General features: G+C 46.1%; 1 protein-coding gene across 1 annotated transcript; it reads left to right on the top strand.

Moving 5' to 3' along the window:
* Positions 1–10998: 10998 nt before the first annotated feature.
* Positions 10999–24567, top strand: LOC122967348 (retinoic acid-induced protein 1). The gene is made up of 4 exons (XM_044331950.1): positions 10999–17636; positions 17880–17973; positions 18999–19048; positions 21793–24567. Exons 1-4 carry the CDS (start codon positions 11070–11072, stop codon positions 21799–21801), a joined length of 6720 nt encoding a protein of 2239 aa, XP_044187885.1. The 5' UTR covers positions 10999–11069; the 3' UTR covers positions 21802–24567.
* The last annotated feature ends 49 nt before the right edge of the window (positions 24568–24616 follow it).

Here is a 24616-nt window from a genome sequence, read left to right on the forward strand (position 1 = left end):
CTTAGTTGAGTGGAATAAGGCAGCGGTGTGCATGCGTGTGTGTGTGTGTGTGTGTGTGTGTATGTGTGTGTGTGTGTGCATCCCTCCTGCTCGCTCGCTCACCCTAACACATCAAGGCTCATCACCGAGAGAGAAAGCGAGAGTGGGAGTAGAGGATCCAATTCCTCCTTTCATCAACGAAGAACAAAGGATGGAGTCTTCCCCCTCTCCTCTTCATCTCCTCCTTCTCCTCTTCATTTCTCTCTGTCTTTCTCTTTTCTTCTCCTCCTCCTCCTCCTTCCCCCGCTCCTGAGCTCAGTTGGCAGAGTTCCATAGCCATATTCACACTTCCCTGGTCCCTGGCGAGAGACACACACACACACGCACACACGCACACACACATCACCTCCACCGCCACCATCACACTGCGCCACATGCAGGAGAAGAAAAAAAAAAGGGAAGGGATGGGAAGAAAAAAAGAGAGAAAAAGACAAGGAGCTAACTTTGTCTCTCTTCATCTACCTGTGAGAAGTGACCGATAGATCTGTCACCTGAAGTGAGAGGCGTATCACCTGAGACATCCTGGCATGATCACTTCTCTTTTTTGTTGCATGTCTTTTTCCATCATTCACTCCGACACAGTCTGCTGGTCTCTCCCTCAATCTGTTTTTCCCTTCCTCCAATCTGTTTTTTATCTGTCTTCCTGTCTTTCTCTCCCACAAAGTGTTATAACTTTGTCATCTGTCTGCCAACTTACTTTTTTTTCTTTTCTTTTTTTTGCTATTCTTGGTCTTAATCATGTGGACATCAAAACGTGCCATATGGTCACACACCAACACGGATGCACGCACGCACACGCTGCACACTCGAGCGTCTTGAGAGCTGTGCTTGCTAATGACAAGGGAGTCTGCATCCCAGCACCGCTGTTATTTCACCGGCTTGAGACACTAACGCAAATCAATAGGCAGCACGGCCCTGCGATAACGATCTCCGTTTCTCCTCTCCTCCCTGCATCTCTCCATTCGCCTCGCTACTGCACCCATGCCCTCCTCCCTCCCCCTCCTCCCTCACATCTGTCTTGATCTTGCAGCTTCAATCTATCTCTCCCTCTCCCTCCCACTCTTCCTCTCCCTGTCTCTGTGCCCTCGATCTCGCATCCTCCCCCCCTCCTCTTCTCCTTCTCTCCTCTTCTCTTCTTTCTCAACATCTCCCCTTCTCTATCTACATCTCAATCTGTCTTTTTCTCCCCCAGCTTGATCTCACGGCATTGCACTCATGAACTCAACACACCCTCTTCACATCTCTCCACTAACCTCCCCTTTCTCCCTCCCCTGCTCTCATATCATATTCCCTCTCTCCCTTCCCGTCATTCCACTTTTTCTCACCTATCCCCCTGCCAGTCTTCCGTTTCTTCCCAATCTCCCCTCATCTACTCTTTCCTCTCCTCCAAATTTGCCCTCCATTCAACTATCCTCGTCTCTCTGACCCCATCTCTTTGCCTCTCCCTCTTCGCTCTCCGACTCTTTTCGAACCTATCTCCTTTCTATCCTCCTCTCATTTCACTTATCTGCCATCAGTGTATCTGTGGCTAGCCTCCTTTTAGTGTCAGTCTGTCTGCGTCTGCAGATGGGGTAAAGTATTCCCCAGTCTGGCTCTCAGGTAACAGCAGAGGAGAGGAAGAAAGAGAACGAAAAAGGAGAGATAGCCATCAAGAATACCTTCTGGGAAGATGCTAGGAGGCACAAACACAGACATACACAAAAAGGTCTGGGAGAATGAATGTAGAGCTGTCAAATGGAAAGTACACACATGGACAAATAAACAAATAAGTGTGTGCGTGTGTGTTTGTGTGTGTGTGTGTGTGTGTGTGTGTGTGTGTGTGTGTGTGTGTGTGTGTGTGTGTGTGTGTGTGTGTGTGTGCATGCATGTAAGCATGCATGTTGACAAAACAGACATGTCGTCGACATGTATGGCTTTGTCAATGTGCATATGAAATGATTATGAACGCTAGACGAAAAAAGTCACCAGTGAATGGTAATGCTGTGAAATATCACCATTCTGTCCACAATTGTACATAAAATAAGACACTCATTTTTATTTATAGACACACAAGTAGCAGAGGATAACATCTGAGGCTGCTCATCGCCACTACAAATCTCTCCTTCAGGCTATGGGTTCAATATGCCAGACCAAAGAGCTGCCTGCCCCAGTCTAACCTGAGACAAGGTCAGACAAACATACACAGTACTGCCAACAAGCAGCTGCATTGTGGCTACAGGGCAAGGAAAGGGTATGAAAGATAGAGGACAGCGGACAGAGGACAAGGTATTACTTAGAGGACACAGAGAGAAAGAGAGCAGAGAGGAAGAGGTGGGATGTGTGCGAATAAGGCACAGAGAGAGACAGCAGGAGTGACATGGCATCATCAATTAGATGAACCGAAGTGGCACAAAGAGGGAGCAGGTGCAAATCAGTGTGTGTGTGTGTGTGAGTGAATCTGTGTGCATTTGCACATGTGCGAGTACTTAACGTGTGTATGTGTAAATGAGTGCAGAGACCAAATACATGGGAGTGGAATGCACCATGAGCCCCAGCAGGGATGTCACACCAAACCTGCTCCAACACTGCTCCCTCTGCTTCAGTGAAGCGCTCCACCCACATTACCTGGAAAGGGTGGATGTGTGTGAGTGTGTGTTTTTGTGTGGCAAGTGGATGCGCTTTGCTGGACCAAACTAAAATGGGTCACTGAGAGATATGAGGCATTTCACATCTGTTTTCCACCCTCAAAACAGTGCACCTCTGTTGAAGAAAGTACTGTTCCTCTCTTTGTCTACTTTTAAGATAAGTTTAAAAATATAAGCAGCCATTTTGGATTTCAGCCCGCAGTATAAATGAAAACTCATGAGACACACTCGGGTCTGATTGCCGTGCTTTTTTCTTCTTCTCCCGTCCCATCTTCCTCCCGCATCGTTTCTTTCTTGTGCTCCACAGTCTCCTTCGCTGGAGGATTCTGACGGAATACCAAGTAGCTCTGCGGCCCACTTTACAGGACCTCAACTCCCCTGTGTGTGTGATGGTGTGTATGTGTGTATGTGTATGTGTGTGTGCGAAAGAGAGAGAGAGAGAGAGAGAGATAAAACCAGAAAAAGTGTGTGGGCATGGCTGAGGTTATCAATACTATAGGAACATGAACCCACCGAGCATCTCTCTCTCTTTCTTTGTTCTTCTTCTTTGGTGTCAGTGTGTCTCACTCCCTCTGCGCTCTGGAAGGTTAGCTGGAGTCCACCAATGCCCTCACACTCAAAGACACACACACATACATGTGCGCACACACACACACACACACACACACACACACACACACTCTGCGGGGGCGTTGCAGGCAGTCAAGCTTGATCATGAAAGCGTTCATCAAGCCCCGTTCCCTCACATACACACAAACACTTTCACAGTAAATGCTCTCACGTATGAGCACATATTAGCTCACACAAGCCGCAATTGATTCATGTTTGTAGTCACCTACCTACACACAGACATTGACTCACTTGCAACACACACACACACCCACACACAGCGGTTAATGAGCAATCAGTTCTCTTTTTTCTGATTCTTGTCACATGCCCAGGTATCCACGACAACCTTCGCTTACGGAGGGAGACAAACATAACCTATGTGTGTGTGTGTGTGTGTGTGTGTGTGTGTGTATGTGTGCCTGTCATCTTCTCTCCCTCATCCCTCTCTCCTCCTCCATCCCCACCCGTCTCGTCACTCCGTTACCATGTCAACAAAGCCAGGTTTAGTCCTTCAAAGGGCAACACTCGGCAGCTGCCCGCTGGAGGTGACCGTGCTGAAAGACAGGGAGACAGAAAGAAAAGATTGATGGAAAAAAGAGATAAAGGAGAGTTGTGTAGAGGAGCAGAACAAGGGAAGGGACAAATGATTTTGGGTCAAGGCTAGAAGGCTGGAAAAGAGAGAAAAAGATATTCAAAGAAATAGGTCTACAGGATTTGTCCTTTCACAGCCCACATGCTCATCTTCCACCCCATTGTTCAGTAAGAAAGTGAAGTGATTCAGTGTTATGCCCTGTAACGCCTATAAAATGATATGTAGATAGAGCAGACTCAAAATCAAAGCTTGTCTTTCAAAAGCGAGCATAGCGCCAACCTCATGCTTTTGGTTGCTTCTCTGAATTGTGAAGTATTGACCACACATGAGTCTCTTTCTTTCTCTTTTCTGTGTGGGTCAATATCTAGTTCTAAAAGATGCAGTTAGGAAAAAGAAAATTCTCCACGCAGACCTTGTCAAAACAATACATATGAGCTGAGAGGATTTTCCAATTGTTGCTACACACTCAAAGGGAGAACTGCTTTTTTTCCCTCAGGCTTTAATCTACAATCAGAGGCAATGCAATTAACATTAAATGATGGTCAGCTGTGGCTGCAAATATGTAGGATAAAAACAGACTGAAATGTCAGCTTTTAAACAGTCAATTAAGAGATATCTGCTTTCAGATTAAATTCAAATAATTCAATTAATTTCTGCTTCAGTTTCTATGCATCTCTGACTTGATGTTGCACAGATAATATCAACCTCGTCAGCATTATAATCACACTCAGACTGACTTTTTATACAAATTTGATCGTATAAAGTTTTCTTTTTGAAAATGTGTTGGAAGTCACTAACGTGATGATTGTGTTTGTGTGTGATCGGATGCATAGGCCTATATGTGTGTGACCATTTCTGATGTCTATCATGCTTTTAACATAGATGGGTGTGTGTGTGTGTTTTGTGTGTTTGAGCCTAAAATATACCACCCCCATATACACACTCACTCTCACTCAGACTCCCCAGTGTATTCCCCAGGTTTACTTGTGTGATTGCTCCACATGCCACATGCATACTCAAGGTTTTTCACTTGACTGAGTGGCTCTGTCGTTACCATGGTTACTGTAGACCCTGTTTTTTTTTGTTTTGTTTTTTCCTTGTTGTTGTTTTTTTTTTTTTTTTATGGCATATCATGTGAAGTTGTTCCTCTCGTAAAGGTCACTGGACATCACCAACCCTGTCAGTCAGAGAAGGGCGATAGAAAGAGATAGCTACATATTTTGCCAACGTTCACACAACATCTAGTCCAGGGCTCCTAATGAATTGAATTTCACCTATTTTCATCCCAAAGATGGAGAGAGACAGAGAAAGGATGTAGTTCTACAGTATAGAGGGATAACATTGCCTCTGCACCCTGCTTTCAGAGCCGAATAGAAATTCTAAACCAAAACCGCAAAAATAGATAACAGTAGTGGCTGATGTGTTCCTCTCTCGCTTACAGACAGACACATCTGCCTCGCTTTCTCTCTCTGACCTTTATTTATTCTTTCATGCTGATGCTGCAGCAGAGTGTGTATGTGCATGTGTATGTGTGTGTGTCTGTTTCTGCAGTCAAGAGAGTTCCCTCTTGTCTTCTTCCAGGTTTATGCATTTGAGTAATGTTTGTGTGTGTGGTTACAGCGTTTGTGTTTTTGTGTGTGTGTGTGTGTGTGTGTGTGCGTGTGTGTATGTGTGTGTGTGTGTGTGTGTGTGTGTGTGTGTGTGTGCGCGCAGAGATTTGTGTCTAGAATGTCATCTTCAACAGCGCTGGAATAGACAGCCACGTCTGTGAATGCCGATGAGTCATCCTAAACCCCAGAGACGAGACACATACACACACAGATCCCCGCATTAACTGGCCTCCCTCACAGAACTAAAATGGTCTCCCAGATCGACCTGGGCAAGGCTCCGTTTCCTCCGTTTTAGATGCTGTTGAGCCGTTTCGGGCTCAATGCTCAGTCAAATACCCTCAAAACAAAAAACAAATGCTGGATTTAATCACAGTTAAGAGAGGAGTTGGTAGGAAAACACAGAGACATAGTTAATTTCCATTCAAATGCTTTTGGCAATATTGTTTGTTTTTTTAAGGTGTCATGCCAGTGTATCACATTGACTTGGACTGATGGGGGAAAACAGGCAAACAGATGGAGACGATGGATGGCAGTGAGAGACGAAACAGTCAAGAAGAGGCCTCCATTTCTTACAAATTAATGTTTTCAGTGACATTTTTGGTCATTTTCAACAGATGGAAGTCATTACATTTATGCCGGACGTGTACAGGCAACATGCTCAATGTAATCTGACATTATTCATTTAGGTGCTTATATACACACTGCTCCCTGACTGTCAGCCAGCCATTCTAGCTTATTTGCTGCCTGTCCAGTAGCTTCAAAGTGCCATCTGTCTGTCTTTCTGTCTGTGAGTGTCAATGGCTGGTCACAGTCCCCTCTATGTCTCTTCCTATAATCTATGTGACTGGCCGCCATTGACCCCTCGTGACCTCCAGCTCTGTGTCATGACAACAGGACACTGACAAATGTCAGAGAAGATATTGGCTTCCTCCATCTCCTAAGCCTCTCCGTTGGGTTGGAACCCACCCACACAGCCGCTGCAGAGGAGCGAAGAGGAGAGGAGAAGATGATATGTGTGTCTGTCCATCTTTCTGTCCGTCTGCCTGTTCAGTGTGTTGAACCTGCGGATATCAAGTAAAAGGGCACAGCGTCCACCGAGAGGGGAGGATGCAGACAGGCAATCTGAATAGGGAGAGTGATAGTTGGAGGCATCTGAATGCTCTCTGTGTCTTGTTGAAGTGTGTGTAATTAGAAAGGGGATGGCAGCATGCTGATTGGGAGCAGAGGCGGGGTGGGTTGCTGTGTTATTTTGGAGCGTGCTGTGTTAAGCAGGGTGTTAAAGGCAGATGTGTTAGACACGAGTGTGTGTGTTGAGGAGGGGGGGGGGACAGGGAGAGCGGCATGTTTGGGTTATTTTCGAGCGCGTTGAGGAGCATGTGAGCTGAGCTTTGGTGTACGTGGTGCTGGGGCGTGTTGTGATGATTCCGGTGGTGGTGGTGAAGTGCGACTGTTTTTGCATATGTGTGATGGGGTGAGTGTGCGTGTGTGTGTTTCCTCCCAGGCCGCTCCACCTCCCTAGCAAACTGCCTCTGCATGCATAATTAACCAGGATGACTGGGGAGGTAAACACACAGGGAGACGTTCCATCCCTCCACTCTGTGTGCCTCCATTTATGTGTGCATCTGTTTTTGTGTGTGTGAGTGTGTCTCTGTGCATGTTTGTGCATTTACATGTGTGTTTGTTTGTGTCAGAGAGCAGGAAAAAAGATTTGAAGCGAAAGTGCTTCAGAGCCAGAGTTGATGGAACGGGAGAGCTGTCTGTTTCTCTCTTTGTGTGTATGTGCGTGCATGTGGCTTGTGTGTGCGCGTGTGCGTGTGTGTGTGTGTGTGTGTGTGGCAAAAGAAGATAAATCCCATCTCAAGCTGCCTCTGAAGATGATGTGATGAAAGAGAGGGAGAGAGGATAAAAAAAGAATGAAGGGGGGGACTGTAACCAGTGGCAGCTCTGCGCATTATGAACCATCCAGCAGAACAATCAGATTCACCCTCCTCTCCTCCATTACCCTTCCCTCCCTTGCGTATACTCCTTTCCTCCTGTCCTTCCTTCCTGACAATTTTTTCTTTACATACACATACAGACACATTTGAATGCTGAATCTAAAAAAAAAGTCCTCCTCAGTACCTTTTTTCTACAAATACACATAGAAAGGCGGACACAAACAGTCCAACGCTTATGTCACTTTAAGGTTTAATCTATAATAACAATAAAGCTGGTTATGAGGGAAGCTTCCTTGATAAGATTTGAAGTGGGCAGAGCCCAGGGTAATCAATCACACATCTAGCAGCTCATGTTTGTCTGTGGAGGTGAAGCATTTGGCTAATTATGGACCCTACCGCATTGTAAGCTTGCACACAATCTACCGTTTTGCATTCATACGTCCATGTGTGTGTTAAGTGCAGGTATATGTGTGTGGCAATTGCTGCAGCTCATATTTCCCAGGAGCCCAGGTTGTAAAGCCCACTCAGTAAATCATCTATCCTCCTCTGTCCTCTGCACCCCCTTCTCCGCATCCTCCTCCTCCTCCTCCTTAAACTTATCATTCTATCACTCTGTACTCCGCTTGTACCCTCCACCTTAAATCTCTCCCCCAGCCTCGACTGACTCTTTCTCTCTCTCCTCCCATTATATCTCTGATGCCTTGTTGTATTTCCCCTCCCGTTGCTATTCTCCTCTCCAGTCGCAGCACAGGGCCAGAGAGAGAGATTTGAGAGAGGACGAAAAAGGAGAGATGAGAGAATAAGAAAGAGAAAGGTACCCTCTCAGCACAGATAACATTGTGTTTAGAAACAGAGGGCTGTCAAAAGAAAGAAAGAAAGAAAGAAAGAAAGAAAGAAAGAGAGAAAGAAAAGAAGAAAGAAAAGAAGAAAGAAAAGAAGAAGAAAGAAGAAAATTAGGCAGTTGAGGGGAAAGAAATAAGATGAAAAAAGAACAAGAGGTGTAAAACATAAAAACAAACACACACACACAAACAGCCAATGTAGGTGTCTTGCTGTGTGTGTGCAAAAGACAGACAGTGAGCGATATGTGTTTGCTTCTCCTCCATCCCTCTTTCTATGTGCTCAAGCAGCAGCAAAATCAATGCAAGTGCTACCTAATGAACAGACAGAACAACGGGCAGACAGATAAACAGATCAAGAGAGAGGATTCAGCGATCTCAGCATGTATCTTTCGTCCTCTCTCCTCTCTGACCCCTACAAAGGCAGGGGGCAGCGCGACGTGACGTGGTGCATCCACAAATACAGCATTCGGCGGGTTTCACAATGCCAGGGCTCTCCGTGAAAGATAGAAGTGGAGGGAGGAGGTGCAGCATGGAGGTGGAGAGGAGACGTGATTAGAATGTAGACAGCACTTGCGTACACACATACGTGTATGAGTAAGAGAGAAAAGACAGCAGGAGGAATAAAGTAAATTGATTGGGGATAGAGGGTTTTTTTTTTTGCTTGTTTGCTTTGTTTTTAGTGAGAGACACACAAATGGTGAAAAATCCAATTAATTATCCAGTATCAGCTATTGTGAAGAAGAGAGGAGATGACAGAAACTTACAGATAGACACATGGCGTCACAGCATTGAATCCCAAAAGCGATGTGTGCCTCAATCCATCCTCTCTGCTGTGCTCGGCAAACTTGGTCTGGCAGAATCCCATCCCTTGTCCCCTATAAGCATTTTATTTAGGTCATTGTGTAAACAAGTATCCTCACACACACACACACACACACACACACACACACACACACACACCTATAGATTCCCCTGGAGATTCTCTGTCCTCCCTTCTACCTTCCTATCTCCCCTGCCTGCAGTCTACTAGTGCATCACCCGCGGTGATGAGTGCTGAGCAGATGTGTGCGTGTTTGTGTGTACATGTGTGTTTATCAGTATGTGTATGTGTGCGTATGTGTGTTTGTGTGTATATGTAAGGGACTGCCAAAAGCTGTGGACCTGCATGCATAAATAGGCCTACATTCACTCACAAACTCACACACACGGAAGAATGAATGCACGCAATATTCACACACTGCCTTCCCTCCTCACACAGACACACACACACACATACAAATTGTGCGTTTCAGAGATGAATAATGCTACTGTGCGTCTGGTGGGATGCACCACTGTCCCTGGGGCGGGTTGAATGCCGGGATATTGTGCTGGAACTGGCTGACACACACACACACACACACACACACACGCAAACAGACACACACATACACACACACAGGCTCAGAGCTCTGTCTCCAGGTGACTCTGTTCCTTTTATAGAGCAGGAGCACTCTCCACCCCTCCTCTCTTCCTTTCTCTTTTGTATGAATGCATAAACACACACTCACAGTCACAAACACACGCACAAGCAGGCAAAAGATTACAGACAAACATTGCCACGTGCACTCACATACTGGAACAAACATACCAAGCACAACACACACAGGCACACTCTATGACACCCCTACTGGTGTACTGAAAGCTCGCACACAAACACACACCGTAACCCTTCCCACTTCCCCTTGGAGGAAATTGGAGTTTGCATCTGTGCAAGAAAAGACAGGGAGGAGAAGAAAGAGGGCTCAGTTGAACCTTTTATGAAACACTGCATCAAAGACAAACCAGAAAATATGGCTTTACGTTGTTTGTTTAAGTAATAAATTGTAATATATTAGAGTGGTTAGAAAAGAGGGGCTAAGTCTGTGGATCATAACTGATTCAAAACTATTATGAATAATGCATCAGACAAAATCAGCTGGACAAAAAGCTAAAGAGGCACAGTACTAACATGGTGGTTCCGCAAGTGGGTGCAGTTCAGACGACCCAGTATGGATGCTCTTCAGAGGTCATCTTATTGCTGTGGCCTGCAGTCTTTTAACATTTGCCTGGCCTCAATCATGTATCACAGTTACACACAGGTACACAATTGTTATTATCATTATTTATTCATTACAGATAGGTAATTAAGTTCCCACACACCACTCTCTCTTTCTCCTTTCTCTCTCAGACTTGTCAATCACAGTACCAGAGACTGCAACGCATGTCTGCCCCTCCATTTTGAGAGGCTGAAACAGATCCTGGAGCCTGCAATGTTGAGGGGCCATTTTATACACACACATACACACACACACACACACACACACACATACACACACACATATGCAGTTTCATCAAATCTGAACAAAAGAAAACACAAATTTGTGCTGTGATTGTTGATTTCAAAATAGTCATTGTTGTGAAATCAAATTACACCAACTAACTAAATATTGTAGGTGAAACACCAACAGTACATGTAGATATTCTACAGTACATGGGACGTGCACACCTGTGTGTGTTTGTATGTTTGTGTGACTGAGTCTGAATAATATAATCTTCAATGATTCTCAAAGAGGAAGAGAATTTTGCTTTGCCTCCAGGTGAACATTAAAATAGAATTAGACATTGAATATGAAAGCAGAAAATGCAGAATGGATAAACCCAGGCTCTAACCCTCACAATTTCTGTCTTTTCTCTCATTTCCCCCTCTCTCCCTGCCTTCAGAACCCCTAACCCCCCTCCCCCCTTTCCCGTCTCACCTCACCTCCCCCTCCCTGCTCTGGCTACAGACGGAGACAGTTATGCAGTCCTTCCGTGAGCGCAGCGGTGGTTACCACAGCAACCAACCCTGCTACCAGCAGGAGCCCCATGAATTATCCCGCCTGGAGACCTACCGGCAACACCCGCATCATCCCCATCCCCAGCATCCGCATCCAGGCCCTGGTCCACATCCAGGCCCAGGCCCAGGGCACACCAGGCCAGGCTATGAGGCCCATTCTCTGGCAAACCCCACAAGCATGCCTCCAGCTGGAGGACCGGGAACTGGAGGAGGGCCCAAGGACTGTTACAGCCAGCAAGCCTATTCTGGTTACCCAGGCAATAGTGGAGGGAATGGGAGTGGAAATGGGGGCTCAGCACCCTCACAGGCAAAGAAACCCTACAGAGGAAGTAAAGTGCCCCCACCAAACCACAGTCAGCACCTGCAGGGCCCTGGAGGTTATAGTAACCACATGGGCCCTGGGAATTACTCAGCCCAGTATATGAGTGAGGGCCACCTCCAGCAGAAGTGGGAGGACCCAGCCCAGTTAGCACAGTATGAGCAGGAGATGGTGGGGCGTATGGAGGCTAGTGGTACCCCTGCACCTGGCTCCTCACAGTACATGGATCAGAACATGCTGGGCCACTCCCAGGCCCAGTGCCACCAGCCCTCCACCCCTTCCTATACCAGCCCCCACCACCAGCCCCACCCGCCTAACCCTGCCCCCTCTCCTCTCATGTATCCTCAGAGTCACCTGCACTACCCCCAGCATTCACCCTCTCCTTCACCATACATGGAAAAGTGCAGCCCTATGCCCCACTGTTATAAAGGTTACAACATGCCCCCCAATTCCCAGTACAGCAGACAAATGAGCAGCCACAGCAATCTGAAGCAAGGTGCTTACAGGTCGACCCAGAACAGTTACGGCTACCAGCAGCCTCCCTCCAGAGGTTATGAGCAGCAACCCCCTTTACAGACCATGACCAACCAGGAGCCTCACCCTAAATACCAACACTACAGCCAACCCCAACAAAACTACTGTCTCTCAGAGCTGTCCGTCAGATCACCAGAACAGTATTATCAAACTTGTAGCCCCTCCTCAAGCCACTCCCCTGCACGGTCTGTAGGGCGCTCCCCGTCATACAGCTCCACCCCTTCACCACTGATGACTAATCCAGAGTCATTCCAGTATGGTCAACCTCCCATGACCCCTGGGGCAGCCTCCTCTTCGTCATCTTCTTCAGCTGGCATGCAGGACCAAGGCAGTTCCAACACCATGTTGATGCCACCACGCTCACACCCCTCACCCAATGTGCCCCACGCAGCCCCCCACAGCTACACAACCACACCGCAGGTTCCCACCATGAAAGAACGCTTCTCAGAGAAGTTGCTGTCAAACCCCAGCTTATGGAGCCTAAATGCCCTCACCTCTCAGGTAGAGAACATCTCCAATAATGTCCAGCAGCTACTGCTTTCAGAGGCCCTGGTGGCCAACAAGAAAGCCAGTAAACGCAGCAGTGGAGGGAGCAACAGCAGTACTGGAAGTGGAGGATCTTCCAAAAAGGGTGAGGAGTACAAAAGTCCTTCTTATCCAGATGGTGGTGGTAGTGTTGGTGGAGGTCCCATGCAGGACCCTTACTCCACCCCGCAGCACCAGCCAATGCCCATGGAACTTCATGAGGGAGGCTACTCCAGCAGCAGCGATGAACAACTGGAGAGGGGCTACTACTACTGTGGCCAGGGCAGGAGTCCAGCACAGGCCCCTAACAACACACACATCAGCCTGGACACAGCCTCTTCATGCTCCATGACATCTCCAGATGATATGTCCACCAGGTCTGGGGACTCAGGTCTTCACAACCTTACCCCTGACCCTATTAGATGTCAGTCAGGGCAAGGAGGAGATGGCATGAGTACTCCAGTGAAGAGCATTGGTGATGAGAGGTCTCCTACAAGCATCACAATCCCCAGTCCTATGAAACAGGAAAGGGACTCCCCTTCAAATATACAGCATATAAATGAACCTGTCAAAGAGAACTTTGAAGAATCAGCCTGGACAGAGAAATCAGCTGACAAAGAGGAGGTGACAACAGAAAAAACTCCTGACCGTGAGAGAGATTCAGACACAACTAAATCTACAGAGAAGTTGGAGAAATGGTCAGATGATGAGAAATGTCCAGCTCTCTACAGCAAAGTAAACAAAGAGGTGACAGAAAAAAACTATTGCTATGGAGAGACAGTGTACCAAGGGGTCCAGAGCAAATATGACCCAGATGCAAGAGACTCAGTTGAACAGTCCCCGGCAGCTCTCTCTGACTCCAGCCATAAGGAACACTTTGGCCAAGAGATGAAATCGGACGCATTCAAATCTGAGTCTCCAACTGCTTCTGAGAGCTCAGTGAAAACACTGCCTTTCATTTCTAGGGGTGACCTTGAACAGGATCGATATTCCACGGAGAAGGAGGACAGCTCAGAGAACACCTCTCCAACCCCCCAAGTTGAGGCCTTGGATGAGAGCAACTCAGACAAGAGAGAGAGCAGAGATGAGGGTGATGAAGAGGAGGGGGAGGAGGAGGAAGGAGAGGAGGAGGCTGATGAAGAGGAAGAAGAAATACAGAAACAACAGCAACATTGTCTTTCCCCTCCTCTGTCTGCAGAGGTTAGCGAGGAACTGGGGGAGGGGGAGAAAGTGAGCCAGTCATCGACTGAGGAGCACATGAATAATAGAGATGGGCCAGAGAAGCCTTCTGGAGATCTCTGCAGCAGAACAGAGAGTCAGAGTACTGAGCTCCATACTGACAATGAGTTTGCAGGAGCACCTGCTCATCCAAATACAGCAGCAGCAACAGCAGCAGCAGATGCTTCTGCAAGGGAGTCAGCCATTGGTGACACTGCTCCTCAGCCTCAGTCTGCTATGCCAGTCTTCTCAGCTCTCAATGACAAGGCAACACCTCCAGCACAGGCCAGGGATCATATTGATCACAGTGATGCTAAAGTGCTGGAGCCAGACTCTCCTCAGCTGCCAGGGAAGTCAATACTTCCCTCAGCCCCCTCCTGGGCAGACACTCCACCCTCCCCAAAGAAAGGTGATGAGGACATGGAGCCGGGCATCAGCTGCTCCAGTGCTGTGACCCCCTTGGCCAAGCCAGAGCCTGTGGCCCCATCTGCTCAGCCAAGGGCATTTGGACGTAAGCATGCCAGGGGCAGAAGGAGACTCATGCATTCAGGTGTGGGAATCAGGCGACAGCTAAGTTTGGAGAGGGAAGGGGAAAAGGAAGAGGAAGGAGCCCCCTTGCCCACACAGAAACCTTGCATGCCTGCAAGCAAAACTGTGCTATTCTCAGATCAAATGGACCTAGCTCATCAGGAATCTATTGTGAGCCAGACTCCCAAAATGCTAACTGATGGTTTTCGTTCGAGAATGTGCACTCGCTCATTCAATGCAGCAGATTTACCACCCAAAGTTGAGCCTCATGTGAAGAGAAAACCAGGCCCAAAACCAGGTTCAAAGCCTGGGCCTAAACCAGGGCCAAAACCTGGACCAAAACCACGGCCAAAACCAGGAGGGAAGCCAGGGCCAAAACCAGGGCCTAAACCAGGCCTAAAGCCTGGGCCAAAGCCTGGGCCAAAACCTGGACCAAAACCAGGACCAAAACCTGTGCCAAATGCACCCGAACTGCCACTGAAAATTGAGACTCCAGTGAAACGAAAACCTGGACCGAAACCAGGTTCAAAGCCAGGTCCAAAACCCGGATCAAAACCTGGACCAAAACCTGGTCCAAAACTAGCTCTAAAGCCAGGTCCAAAACCAGGACCTAAGCCTGGACCCAAGCCTGCAGATGCTTTGCCCCCCACTGACACTATACCCATCAAGGCCCCGGTGGGTCGTCCCAAAGGCTCAATTTCCAAAGCAAAGCTGGTACAACAGGAAGAAACCATTCAACCTTTGACAGTACTGCAAAGCAGGGGCAGGAAGAGTGTAAAAGCTACAGTATCACAAATAAACCACGATGTAAAACCAGTAAACCAGGAGGAAAAACAAGCAAATCATGAGGGAAAAGCACCAGAGAATGAAGGGAAGAACATGGTCTTAAGATCTAGAAAACCCTCACAGGAAAAACTGTTAAAAGAAAAAGAAAAGATAATAGAGGAAGATATTCTACCCTCGATACTCACACACACAGAAATTAAACCTAGTGATGAGGAAAAAGAGGAGCCTGTAACTGTGGAACAAACTCTAACTCCAATTCCTAATGTAGTTGGAAACATAGATGTTCCAGCAGACCCACCTGCACCACTTGCCCCACAAGTCCCAACTGAAGAAACTGAAGAAAAGACATTACTTCCTCTAAAACGAAAACCTAGTCCAGAGCCTTCTGCAATGCCAGTAAAGAAGAAGAGAGGTCCAAAGCCCAAACCAAAACCCTTACCACCTCAACCCCCCCTGCTGGAACAGGTTGTCTATACACCTAAAGAGAAGGGTGTCCGGGGCCCTAAAAGAAAGCGAGGGCCACCCAAGAAGGCATCTGAGGTCACTCCCCCACCCAAACACACTCCCTCCAACATCAGTGAAACTGACATCACTAGTGATGTGCCTGTAGTGCCTCCTCAATGCCCCACTAAAACAAAAGTTCTCCCACCACGCAAAGGAAGAGGACAGAAATATGAGGCCATGGTGCAGAAAATTACATCTCCTAGCTCAAAGAAACACCTCCCAACTCCCCAGATAGAGAGCAATCTAAATGATGATGTGACAACCAAGGCTTTGTCTCAACATGTCTTAAAGGAAGGTGAGATGTCTATGATCGTAAATAGCACTGAGATGATAGAGGGAGAGGTAAAAAGCACAGAGTCTAGACAAGAAGGAGTGAAAAAACATGAAGGGGCAGTGAGAAAAGAGGAGGTGAAACAAGACAGAGAAAAGCATGAGGTGAGTCAAAAGGCATTAACGCCAGAGGAGGTGAGACAAGGGGTGGTAGAAGAGGTTGTAAATAAGGAGGAGACTAGAAAGGAAAACATTAAACCAGGTACACAGCAGGATGTTGGAGCTGACAAAGTTCGGAGCTCAATGGAGGCCCCGATAGAAGTTGGGGCTCCAGGAGAATGGACACAACAGACTGCAGCAGGTGTATCTACTGTTGTCACTAAGTCCAACAGAACTAAAAGGAAGAGATGGGCCATGGTGGAGAGTACAGATGCTTCAGTTGTAGCTTTGGAAGCAGGGAGCCTAATAGTTACAACACCAAGGCTAGCCAAGCAGAGGGCCATCAAAAACAACCATGAGATGCACCTAAAACAGAGGAGGAAGAAGAGAAAAGGACAAGCCCCTCTAGAAGAAACAGAGACAGTGAAGGAGACACATTTTGAAACTGCAGAACAACAACAGGAGAAGGTAGAAGAGATGATAACCCCCACAGAGTCCACAGTACCCCTGCCAATCAGCACAGATGATATCACAGAAGCCCCCCAGGTTACCAGCACAGAGTTCATCCAGAAATCTAGGAGAGGCAGAAAACCATCAGCAAATCCAACCAAGAGGAAACGTGGAAAAGCTTTATTAGAGCAGGTTCCTGGCAAGCCAATGAAGGTCCACAAAAAGCCTGGGCCAAAACCTGGAATGAAGGACGCCATTGAGGTAATTGAGGCAGTAGTAAGGGCTGCAGGATGTGAACAGGCTGAAAAAGAGGAGAGAGAAAGAGAAGCAAGAGAAAGTGAAAATAAGGAAAAACAGAGTGCATGTATTGTGGGTCCTGTAGTTACAATAACAGAAAAACGGACTGAGATGATTTCTGTGAAAAGAATCAGACGCAAACCAGTCCAACAAAATTCGAAACTGTCTTTCTGTCCGTATGTGCGGATTAACAACTCTAGAGACTTTTCCTCTTGGTGTGCCATAGTCAACAGGCCTGAGGATGCAGTAATATTTCAAAGACGAAGAAAAAAGGGCATCCTCAGAATGAAGAATCCTTTCACAGTTGCAAAGGTAGTGCCACACGCTGCTGCCATGCTACAGGGACCCTTGGTGAATAAAAATCTAATTGATAGGTGTCTTACATGTTCCCTGTGTGGAAAGCCATCAAATTACAGAGACCTAGGTGATTTGTGTGGACCCTACTACACAGAGGACGGTGTTCCACGGAAAATTTTGACGATCGAGCACACAGAATCCCTCAGGGAAGTCCAGAAGAAGACCAATGATAACAACAGTAGCAGCAGTGAAGAACCAGGCAGCTCCTCAAAGAATGAGGGTGAGGACAGCATAGAAAAGGAGGGCAACACAGAGGTATCCACTCAAGAGGGCAGCAGTAGTAGGCACCATCATTGGAGATACCGACGGGCAGAAAGAACAGAAAGAATGGGTCGGGAGGGTGGTCCACGAAGATTAACTCTCCGAGAGAGGTTCAGGAGGATGAAGCAGCTCCAGGCCATTAGCACAGGGGCTTCAAGTGACCAAGAGGGCAGTGGCAGCATGCTCCAACGGCTACAAGTGGAGGCAGAGTCTAAGGAGCACTGGGCCCATGAAAACTGTGCCATCTGGACCAAGGGGGTAATTATGGTAGCTGGGAGGCTATACGGACTGAAGGAAGCTGCCAACAACTCAGCCCAAATGGTATGATAGTAATTATCACCAGTTAGTCTTATACTATTCTGAAATATGTGCATGGTTATAGAAGTTAAGGGAGATACTATGTACAGTCACTTTCAGAATCTGTGCAGCTTCCTTGCGAATTTGCTGTTAACTTTCAACATTTTTTCTTCTTTTTTCTCTCTATCCCTATTTGCCTCTATTGGTCAATTTGTTTCTTTCTTTATTGGTCTCGGTCCATATGTCCGTCTGTCTCACTAACCCCAGAGCTGCTACAAGTGCCAGAGTGTAGGGGCGTCCCTCAGCTGCTGTTGGAGAGGCTGCTCTCATAAATACCACTATGTCTGCGCCAAAGAGATAGGTAAGAGACCGCAGCAAGAGTGTGAGAAAGCAACAAGGGATGAAAAGGGAATAAAAGCCAGGGAGAGGGAGGAGAAATGAGGAGGGAAATTGGGAATGGGAAATTGAACGTGGGGTTGAGAGGGCTGTAGGGAGGGGAACAAATAAGGCAGGTAGAAAAAGAAGAAAAATTAAAGGAGAGGGAAGAAAGAGAGGGGAGGGAAAGTGGATGTGGATAAAATGAAAGAGGGAAAATGCACCAAGAAGTAACATTATTGAGTGTGAGAAGAGATGTCTGAGAGTGCTAGGGGTGAGCAAAAGAGGAGAAGAGGGAGGGAAAGAGGGAGGGAGCTTTGAATAAAGGGGATGATGAGAGGAAAGTGGGACCATGGAGTGTGTGAGAGAAGGAAGAGATAGAGGGAGGAGGGTGTGTATGTGTGCATTATTGACCACAACCCCTGTGGCTCCATCCATCCATTCTGCTGTCAGGGGACTGTGTGCTTTCCTGCCTCAATGCTTGCCTAAATGCTTCCCCATGTGAGTCTTACAACCATGTTGCATATGCAAGTTCCCTTCAATGCATGTGTGTGTGTGTGTGTGTGTGTGTAATTGTTCTTGTGTGTGTCTGTGTGTCAGCACATGTGTTGTATGGCTTCCCCTTATATTACCTCATGCTAAGGAAGTACAGTGTGAGGATTAGAAGGCCTGCCACGTCTGCCGAGCCAGCACAGGGAGCAGAGCGAGGCCCTTTTTAATCCTGCTGAGTGCACCAGCCATATCTGACTGCCTGCCTGCCTGCATTGCAACTCATCCACTCAGTCTCTCTCTTCCCTCTGTTGCTCGCTCTTTCTTTCTCTCTCTCTCTTTTCTCTGCCTCCTTCTTGCTCATTTTTCATCTTAACCCAACCTCTTTGTCATTTTTTGGGTTCTTCCAGGGGGGTTGCAAGTGTTGCGCCTCATTCTATGTGTTTCACATGTTGTGATTGTCTATCTGCAGTACTGTAGCTTATTCTCTCCTTCTTTTCTTTGCTTTGTCTCTTTGCCCAGGCTGCACATTCCACGAGGATGACTTCTCCATCAAATGTCCCAGACATGAGGTAAGAAAATTAAAGCCTCAAAACCATTTTGAGGGTTTAAAATATCTGCTGCTGACTTCGGCTAAACGGCACCAAATTATTAGCGCACCCTGCTTTAACAGCGAGTCATGCATTGAAGAATGAAGGAAGGGTTAGCTGGAGAGGATTTTTGAAACCAGGGTAGTGCACTTTTGCATCTCCCAGGCTATCAACCTCTCAGCATGTATGCTTACGTACAATAGGTGTGTAAAGGTTTGTGTTCCCATTAGAACACTTACTAGCCTCGCTGCTCTAAGAAATGCTTCGATTTTCTTCTCCCCTCACCTCCTTTCTCATCCTTTTTTTTCTCTCCCCCGCTCTCTCCACCCTTCATCCCTCTTCTCAGCACATAACAAAAAAATTGAGTTCACACATTGCTGTCACAAGCAGCAGCACCATGGCTGGATAGATGATACAGTGCAGAACGGAAAACACAATTGTCAGCTCTTGTAAAACATAGACAGGATCAGAGGAGAAGGGTTCAGGTTGGTGTTCATTGTACACCGGCATCAAGTACCCTAATATTTAGTCTCCAGCCAATATATAACACATGAAAGCTCTGGATTCATCTTGGACTGATCGATGTCTTGTTTCCAAATCAATACGCACCCAATGACCTTGGCAAGCTGAATCCATATCAACCACCATTGGTATTTTAAACCCTTAGATGTGCCCTTAATGTATTACTGTCACACAACACCCACTGTTATGACTGCAGACCACCCGATTACAATGGGTCACTGTGTTTGTGTTAATATGTACAGTCCACTTTCCTGTCAGACAGATGCCATCTGGTGGCGGCGTATTTGCACTGCAGCACAGAGAGGAAGGTCAAATGCAGAGGGAGGGGAGGAGGGAAGTAGAGAGAGAGAGATGCTGACATTCAGCAGGGAGCAGCAGTGCATTGAGGCAGCAGTGGCAGTAGCCTCCCTTCCTCCCTCCCCTCTTCTCCCTGCATCTCTCTCTTTCCCTCCCTCACTCTCTCTCTCTCTCTCTCTCTCGCTCTTCCTTTCCTGTTCTCCTCTGTGCGGACTGACAGGGATGAAAAGCTGGCTGCTGATCAAAACACCCCACCCACCATCGCTGCCTGCTACCCTCCCCACACCCTCTCTCTCTCTTACTCTCCTTCTTCCTCTCATTATTTCTCATTCCTCCTTTTTTTCCCTATTCCCCTTATTTTGCTTTTGTGCTCCCCTGCTGTTCCAGTTCCCTCCGTCTCTCTCTGTTCACCTCTCATCTCCTGTGAGCTCCCTTTTCCATTTTCAGTCGTCCTCCCTTCATCCCTCCTCATCTCTTCCTCTCTCTTTCTCTCTCATCTCCTCTCTTCTCCCCGCCTCTCTTCACCTCAACTCCCACGTCTAAGCAGCAGAAATAGAGTGTGAGAAACAGAGAGAAAAGGAGAGCAAGACAGAGAGAGATTGTTGTTAGCAGGCAGAGGCAGAGCTGTCATCAGCTGAGGGATCTGAAGGTCTGTGTGTGTCGGTCTGTGCCGTGCCAATTTACGCTGAGCAGCCTAATCAAAGGGAAGAGCAGACACACACGAACACGCACATACACACAGGCACGCAACTACCCCACCCATGGGTCCCCCTCTACAATTCTCCCTCTGCCTGTGTTCAACTTGGTGTCAGGGCTGGAACACACATATAGGGGCAAATTACGCACAGATGCTGCCTTCAGCTGTGGATTCTCTACAGCTAAGGGACTCACACTGTGTGCGTCCACACAGGTTCATTAACAGGTTACCTGTAAGCTCACACACGTATACGCACATAGTGAGCGGGAGAGAGACAGGCAGAGAGGCAGGGGGGAGGAAAACAGGCTGTTTTGTGCTGCGGCTGAGTGGGAACAAAAGACAAATGGGGGCAGTTACATCAGAGAGCAAGAGAATGAAAGAGACAGAGATAGAGAGAGAAAAGAAGGGCAACAAGAGAGACAGGCAGCGAAGGGAGAGGCACTCGGTGGTGGTGAAATGGAGAAAAAACAAGGTGTAAAAGAATGGAAGTTACTCCAGGGAGGGTAAACAGAAAGAGAGGGAATGAAGAGGGACTTCAAAGAAAGAACGATAGCATGAAAGAAAAAGAGAGAGAGAGATAAAAGACAGAGAGCAAAGCTGCTGGTCTGAGTCCCGGACTTAAGGATGGGCAACTGGCAGTTCAGAGAGAAAGACTGAGAGAGTGAACAAGAGATAGTAGGGGGCTGCAGAGGAGGATAAGGGGAAAGTAAGCGCTCCACCACCATCACCACCACCACACCAGTGCAATTAGTAGGCGTTCCTGCTGTGTCTTTCACAGAGGAACTGGTTCACTGGCCAGCTGCATCCATCTCCCCACTCCTGCACACTGCAGCCAGCTCGCTTTCATGTCTGCACTCTGCAGATTGCACAGAAACACTCAGGCACTCTTACACAAAGACGCATGGACAGCACATACATATGAGCTCAGAGTGGCCCGCCTGCACAGCAGCCTGCAGTATTCCTGCATACACATGTATTGCAGCTTTTGTGTTCTTAAAAAGACATAGTGCACCAGTTTTTTTATGATAGTTTGAAACATGCATACAGAACATAAAGGCTCATAAATTACAGTAATTGCTACGTACAGTAAAAGTCATCTGCAGTGCTGTGACTGCAAAACCAGTGCAGCAGCGGTCACAGAGTGAAGACCTCAAAACCTCTGGTGTTTGTGACTTGTATTTATGTCAGTCTCTCCTCCATTGCTTTACAGGATCTGTAAGATATTCCAGTGTACCACCTCCACCACCAACACCACTTCTCAGCCAGGCAGGCACCACCTATCCAGCAGGAAAAATGCTGTCCTAACAGCCACCTATACCTATAAAAAAATGGTGCGAGGAATGTGTGTGTGTTCTGCCCTCGGATGGGTTGCTATCATATTCAGACACCTGGAGGACACTGATTGGACAGGAGCATCCCTCTGGCTACCTTGTCTGTGGGCCAAGAGGTGTGTGTGTGTGCGCGCGTGTGTGTGTGTGTGATAAGTCATTCTTCAGCCACATCATTAGTGCGTTTGTGCATATGTGTCTGTGTGAGTGAAGAAGTGCATCTCCAATTCAAGATGTCATGCATCAAAAAAACAGCAGCCAACCACTGGATGTACTATCTCAATGTGTGCATTTGTGTTGAAAACAAGAGACAAAAACAAAAAAGGAAACTGTACATGATGATGTGCTTTACAGGTTCTAAATATTCTGATATTGAAGAGTTAAGAAAAAAATGGACGCAGTATTTTAATATAACGCTCTTATCTTCGGAGATGTATTTTGATGTGCATTATGACTATACGACATCATTGCGTCACCCTTGGTATATGTCAAGCTTTGTGTTCTTCAGAAATAAAAAAAAAGAAATATGAAAAAAAAATCAAAAAAAAAAAAAAGATTAACTCTGTTTAAGAGTGTTACTCCCATTGAACTGTGTGCACATTCAATATGTACAGTAGACGCCGTCATCACGTGACAGGTTGCAGATCAGGGCTCCAAGGGTCCAACCGGGAGTCAGATCATCTCACTTCATATCTATGTACAGCTCAGAAGTATTACTGTTAAACATTGCCATGATGTATGATTATTTCACCTACCACAGCCGTGCAGAAAGATATACATTCAATCCAGATTTCATGACACACCTGTCTGTTTGTGTATCTCAAATGTAGCCTTGTTCACTCTGCCATGCTATGTAACAACACCCTGTACAGGGTGTCAGTTAAAGTACTGGTCATATCAAAAAGGAGACATATTTAAGTATTAGAGCATAAAAGAAAGTGCAAAAATGCCACACCAAACTTTCTCTTTTATGAAGCTCATTATTTAAATGTGTATATAAGTATTTGAATCTGTTTAAATGTAAGATGTGATGTACTAATATAATTGTGTATAGTATTTCCTAGAGATGTTTATTTTCTATAAAATGGAATATGTTATTGCTTATAAAATGTTATTAAAAGAATCCATTGATGAAAAAATAACGATCTTTTTTGGGAATGTCACTTGTCTTAAGTTGAAGCATGCCGTTTTATTGATTTTCATGTCTTATTTGTTTGGAATCGATGACACAGCATCACTTTGTTTGAAATGTTTTTGTAACGCCAATGTTAAATATACCAGCACCTTTCAATGCTGCTATGACCAATGCCTGCTCTTTTTGTCTTTACTGAACATGCACTGACATTAACACGCTGGGGACACAGTTTGGATAAGAGCATATTTTTCTCCCTCTTCTACCCTAGATGTCTGCTGTACATCTGGCAAATGTTTTATCCAATTTTACACAGAAACCCATGACCTACTTGCATAATTTAGTTAGGTAGTTAGTTAATGGGGGGGAGACTTAACTACTTTATAATCTGGTATCAAAATGTTGAAACTGGAAGCATGACCAGCAACACATAAGTCTTCTTTACAAAATGTTTTAATATTTACATCATAAAAGGAATAAAAGAAAGAACAAGGAAGAGATGAAAATGTCAGTTGAAGGACACATGAACAATACCTTAAGACATGGTTGCTGTTGTCTCATTCATCTCAAACCAACGTCTTTCAGTCTTTCACATTAGTGACACACTATAAAACATACTGGTCCTGGGACAAACACACATGCCAAAGTTTCTTTTTCTTTTTACATTCCTCTAAAAAAAAAAAAAAAATCAATAACGGTGGTTCTCTAGGAGTATGAAACTAAAATGACTCAAAGAGCAAGTATTGCTCTTCATTGTTGGAGCTACATAAGTAAACCAGATTTATTACAGGTCCTCTTTGGAAAAAAAAAGGTCAATTATTTTGTAATCGTCTGCATGACTTATGTAACTTGTTACAAAAGTGACAAAGGTTCACATTATAGTTCTAGTTGCCAACTTCTTTTGATATCATAGTTGCACACGTGTACAACAGTGCACAAGGTCAACTGAGTCAGACGATATGACGCAAATATCATCTTGATAACTTAATACTGTACCCATTTTGACACACATTGCCTCTTGTGGCAGTACAGTATAGTGTAATAACTACATTATTTGGGCCTGGCCAAATAAAACAGGCTTGAGGGAAGAAAATAAGCATTTATCACTCTGCTTATGCAAAATACTGCTTAATCAAAGTTCATACAGATTATAAATACATTTTTAAAATATGTACACAGCAAAACAAAAAAAACGACCCATATGAAAATAACCTCATAAAGCCATATTATTACTTATCTCATTGAAATCAGCCGCGCAGGCCTAGTGCAGATAGAGACACGGGGCTTGTTCAGCGGTCATCTCGATTATCACCAGTGACACATGATTCAAATCATCACTATTTGAACAACCTGCCGTGTGGCTTCCTACTGAACAAGCCCGCGGTCAGACCAATCCGAGTTTGGTCGTTTTCCTCTCACAAACAAAGAGACATCTCACTCTGCAGCCAATCAGAACAGCCCGCCACTCCAACCCATCGGGCACTCTGCTTGTAGAAGGTGCATCTAATATATATATATATATATATATATATATATATATATATATATATATATATATATATATATATATATAT

Source organism: Thunnus albacares, chromosome 17 (assembly GCF_914725855.1).
Source record: "Thunnus albacares chromosome 17, fThuAlb1.1, whole genome shotgun sequence".
NCBI classification, from domain to species: Eukaryota; Metazoa; Chordata; class Actinopteri; order Scombriformes; family Scombridae; genus Thunnus; species Thunnus albacares.

Bases quoted from the DNA above. Each gene is read 5' to 3' on its own strand.
- LOC122967348 (XM_044331950.1), top strand. From the start codon at position 11,070: ATGCAGTCCTTCCGTGAGCGCAGCGGTGGTTACCACAGCAACCAACCC. The intron at 17,637-17,879 runs GTATGATAGTAA...CACTAACCCCAG, and splicing joins CCAACAACTCAGCCCAAATG to AGCTGCTACAAGTGCCAGAG. The intron at 17,974-18,998 runs GTAAGAGACCGC...CTCTTTGCCCAG, and splicing joins TGTCTGCGCCAAAGAGATAG to GCTGCACATTCCACGAGGAT.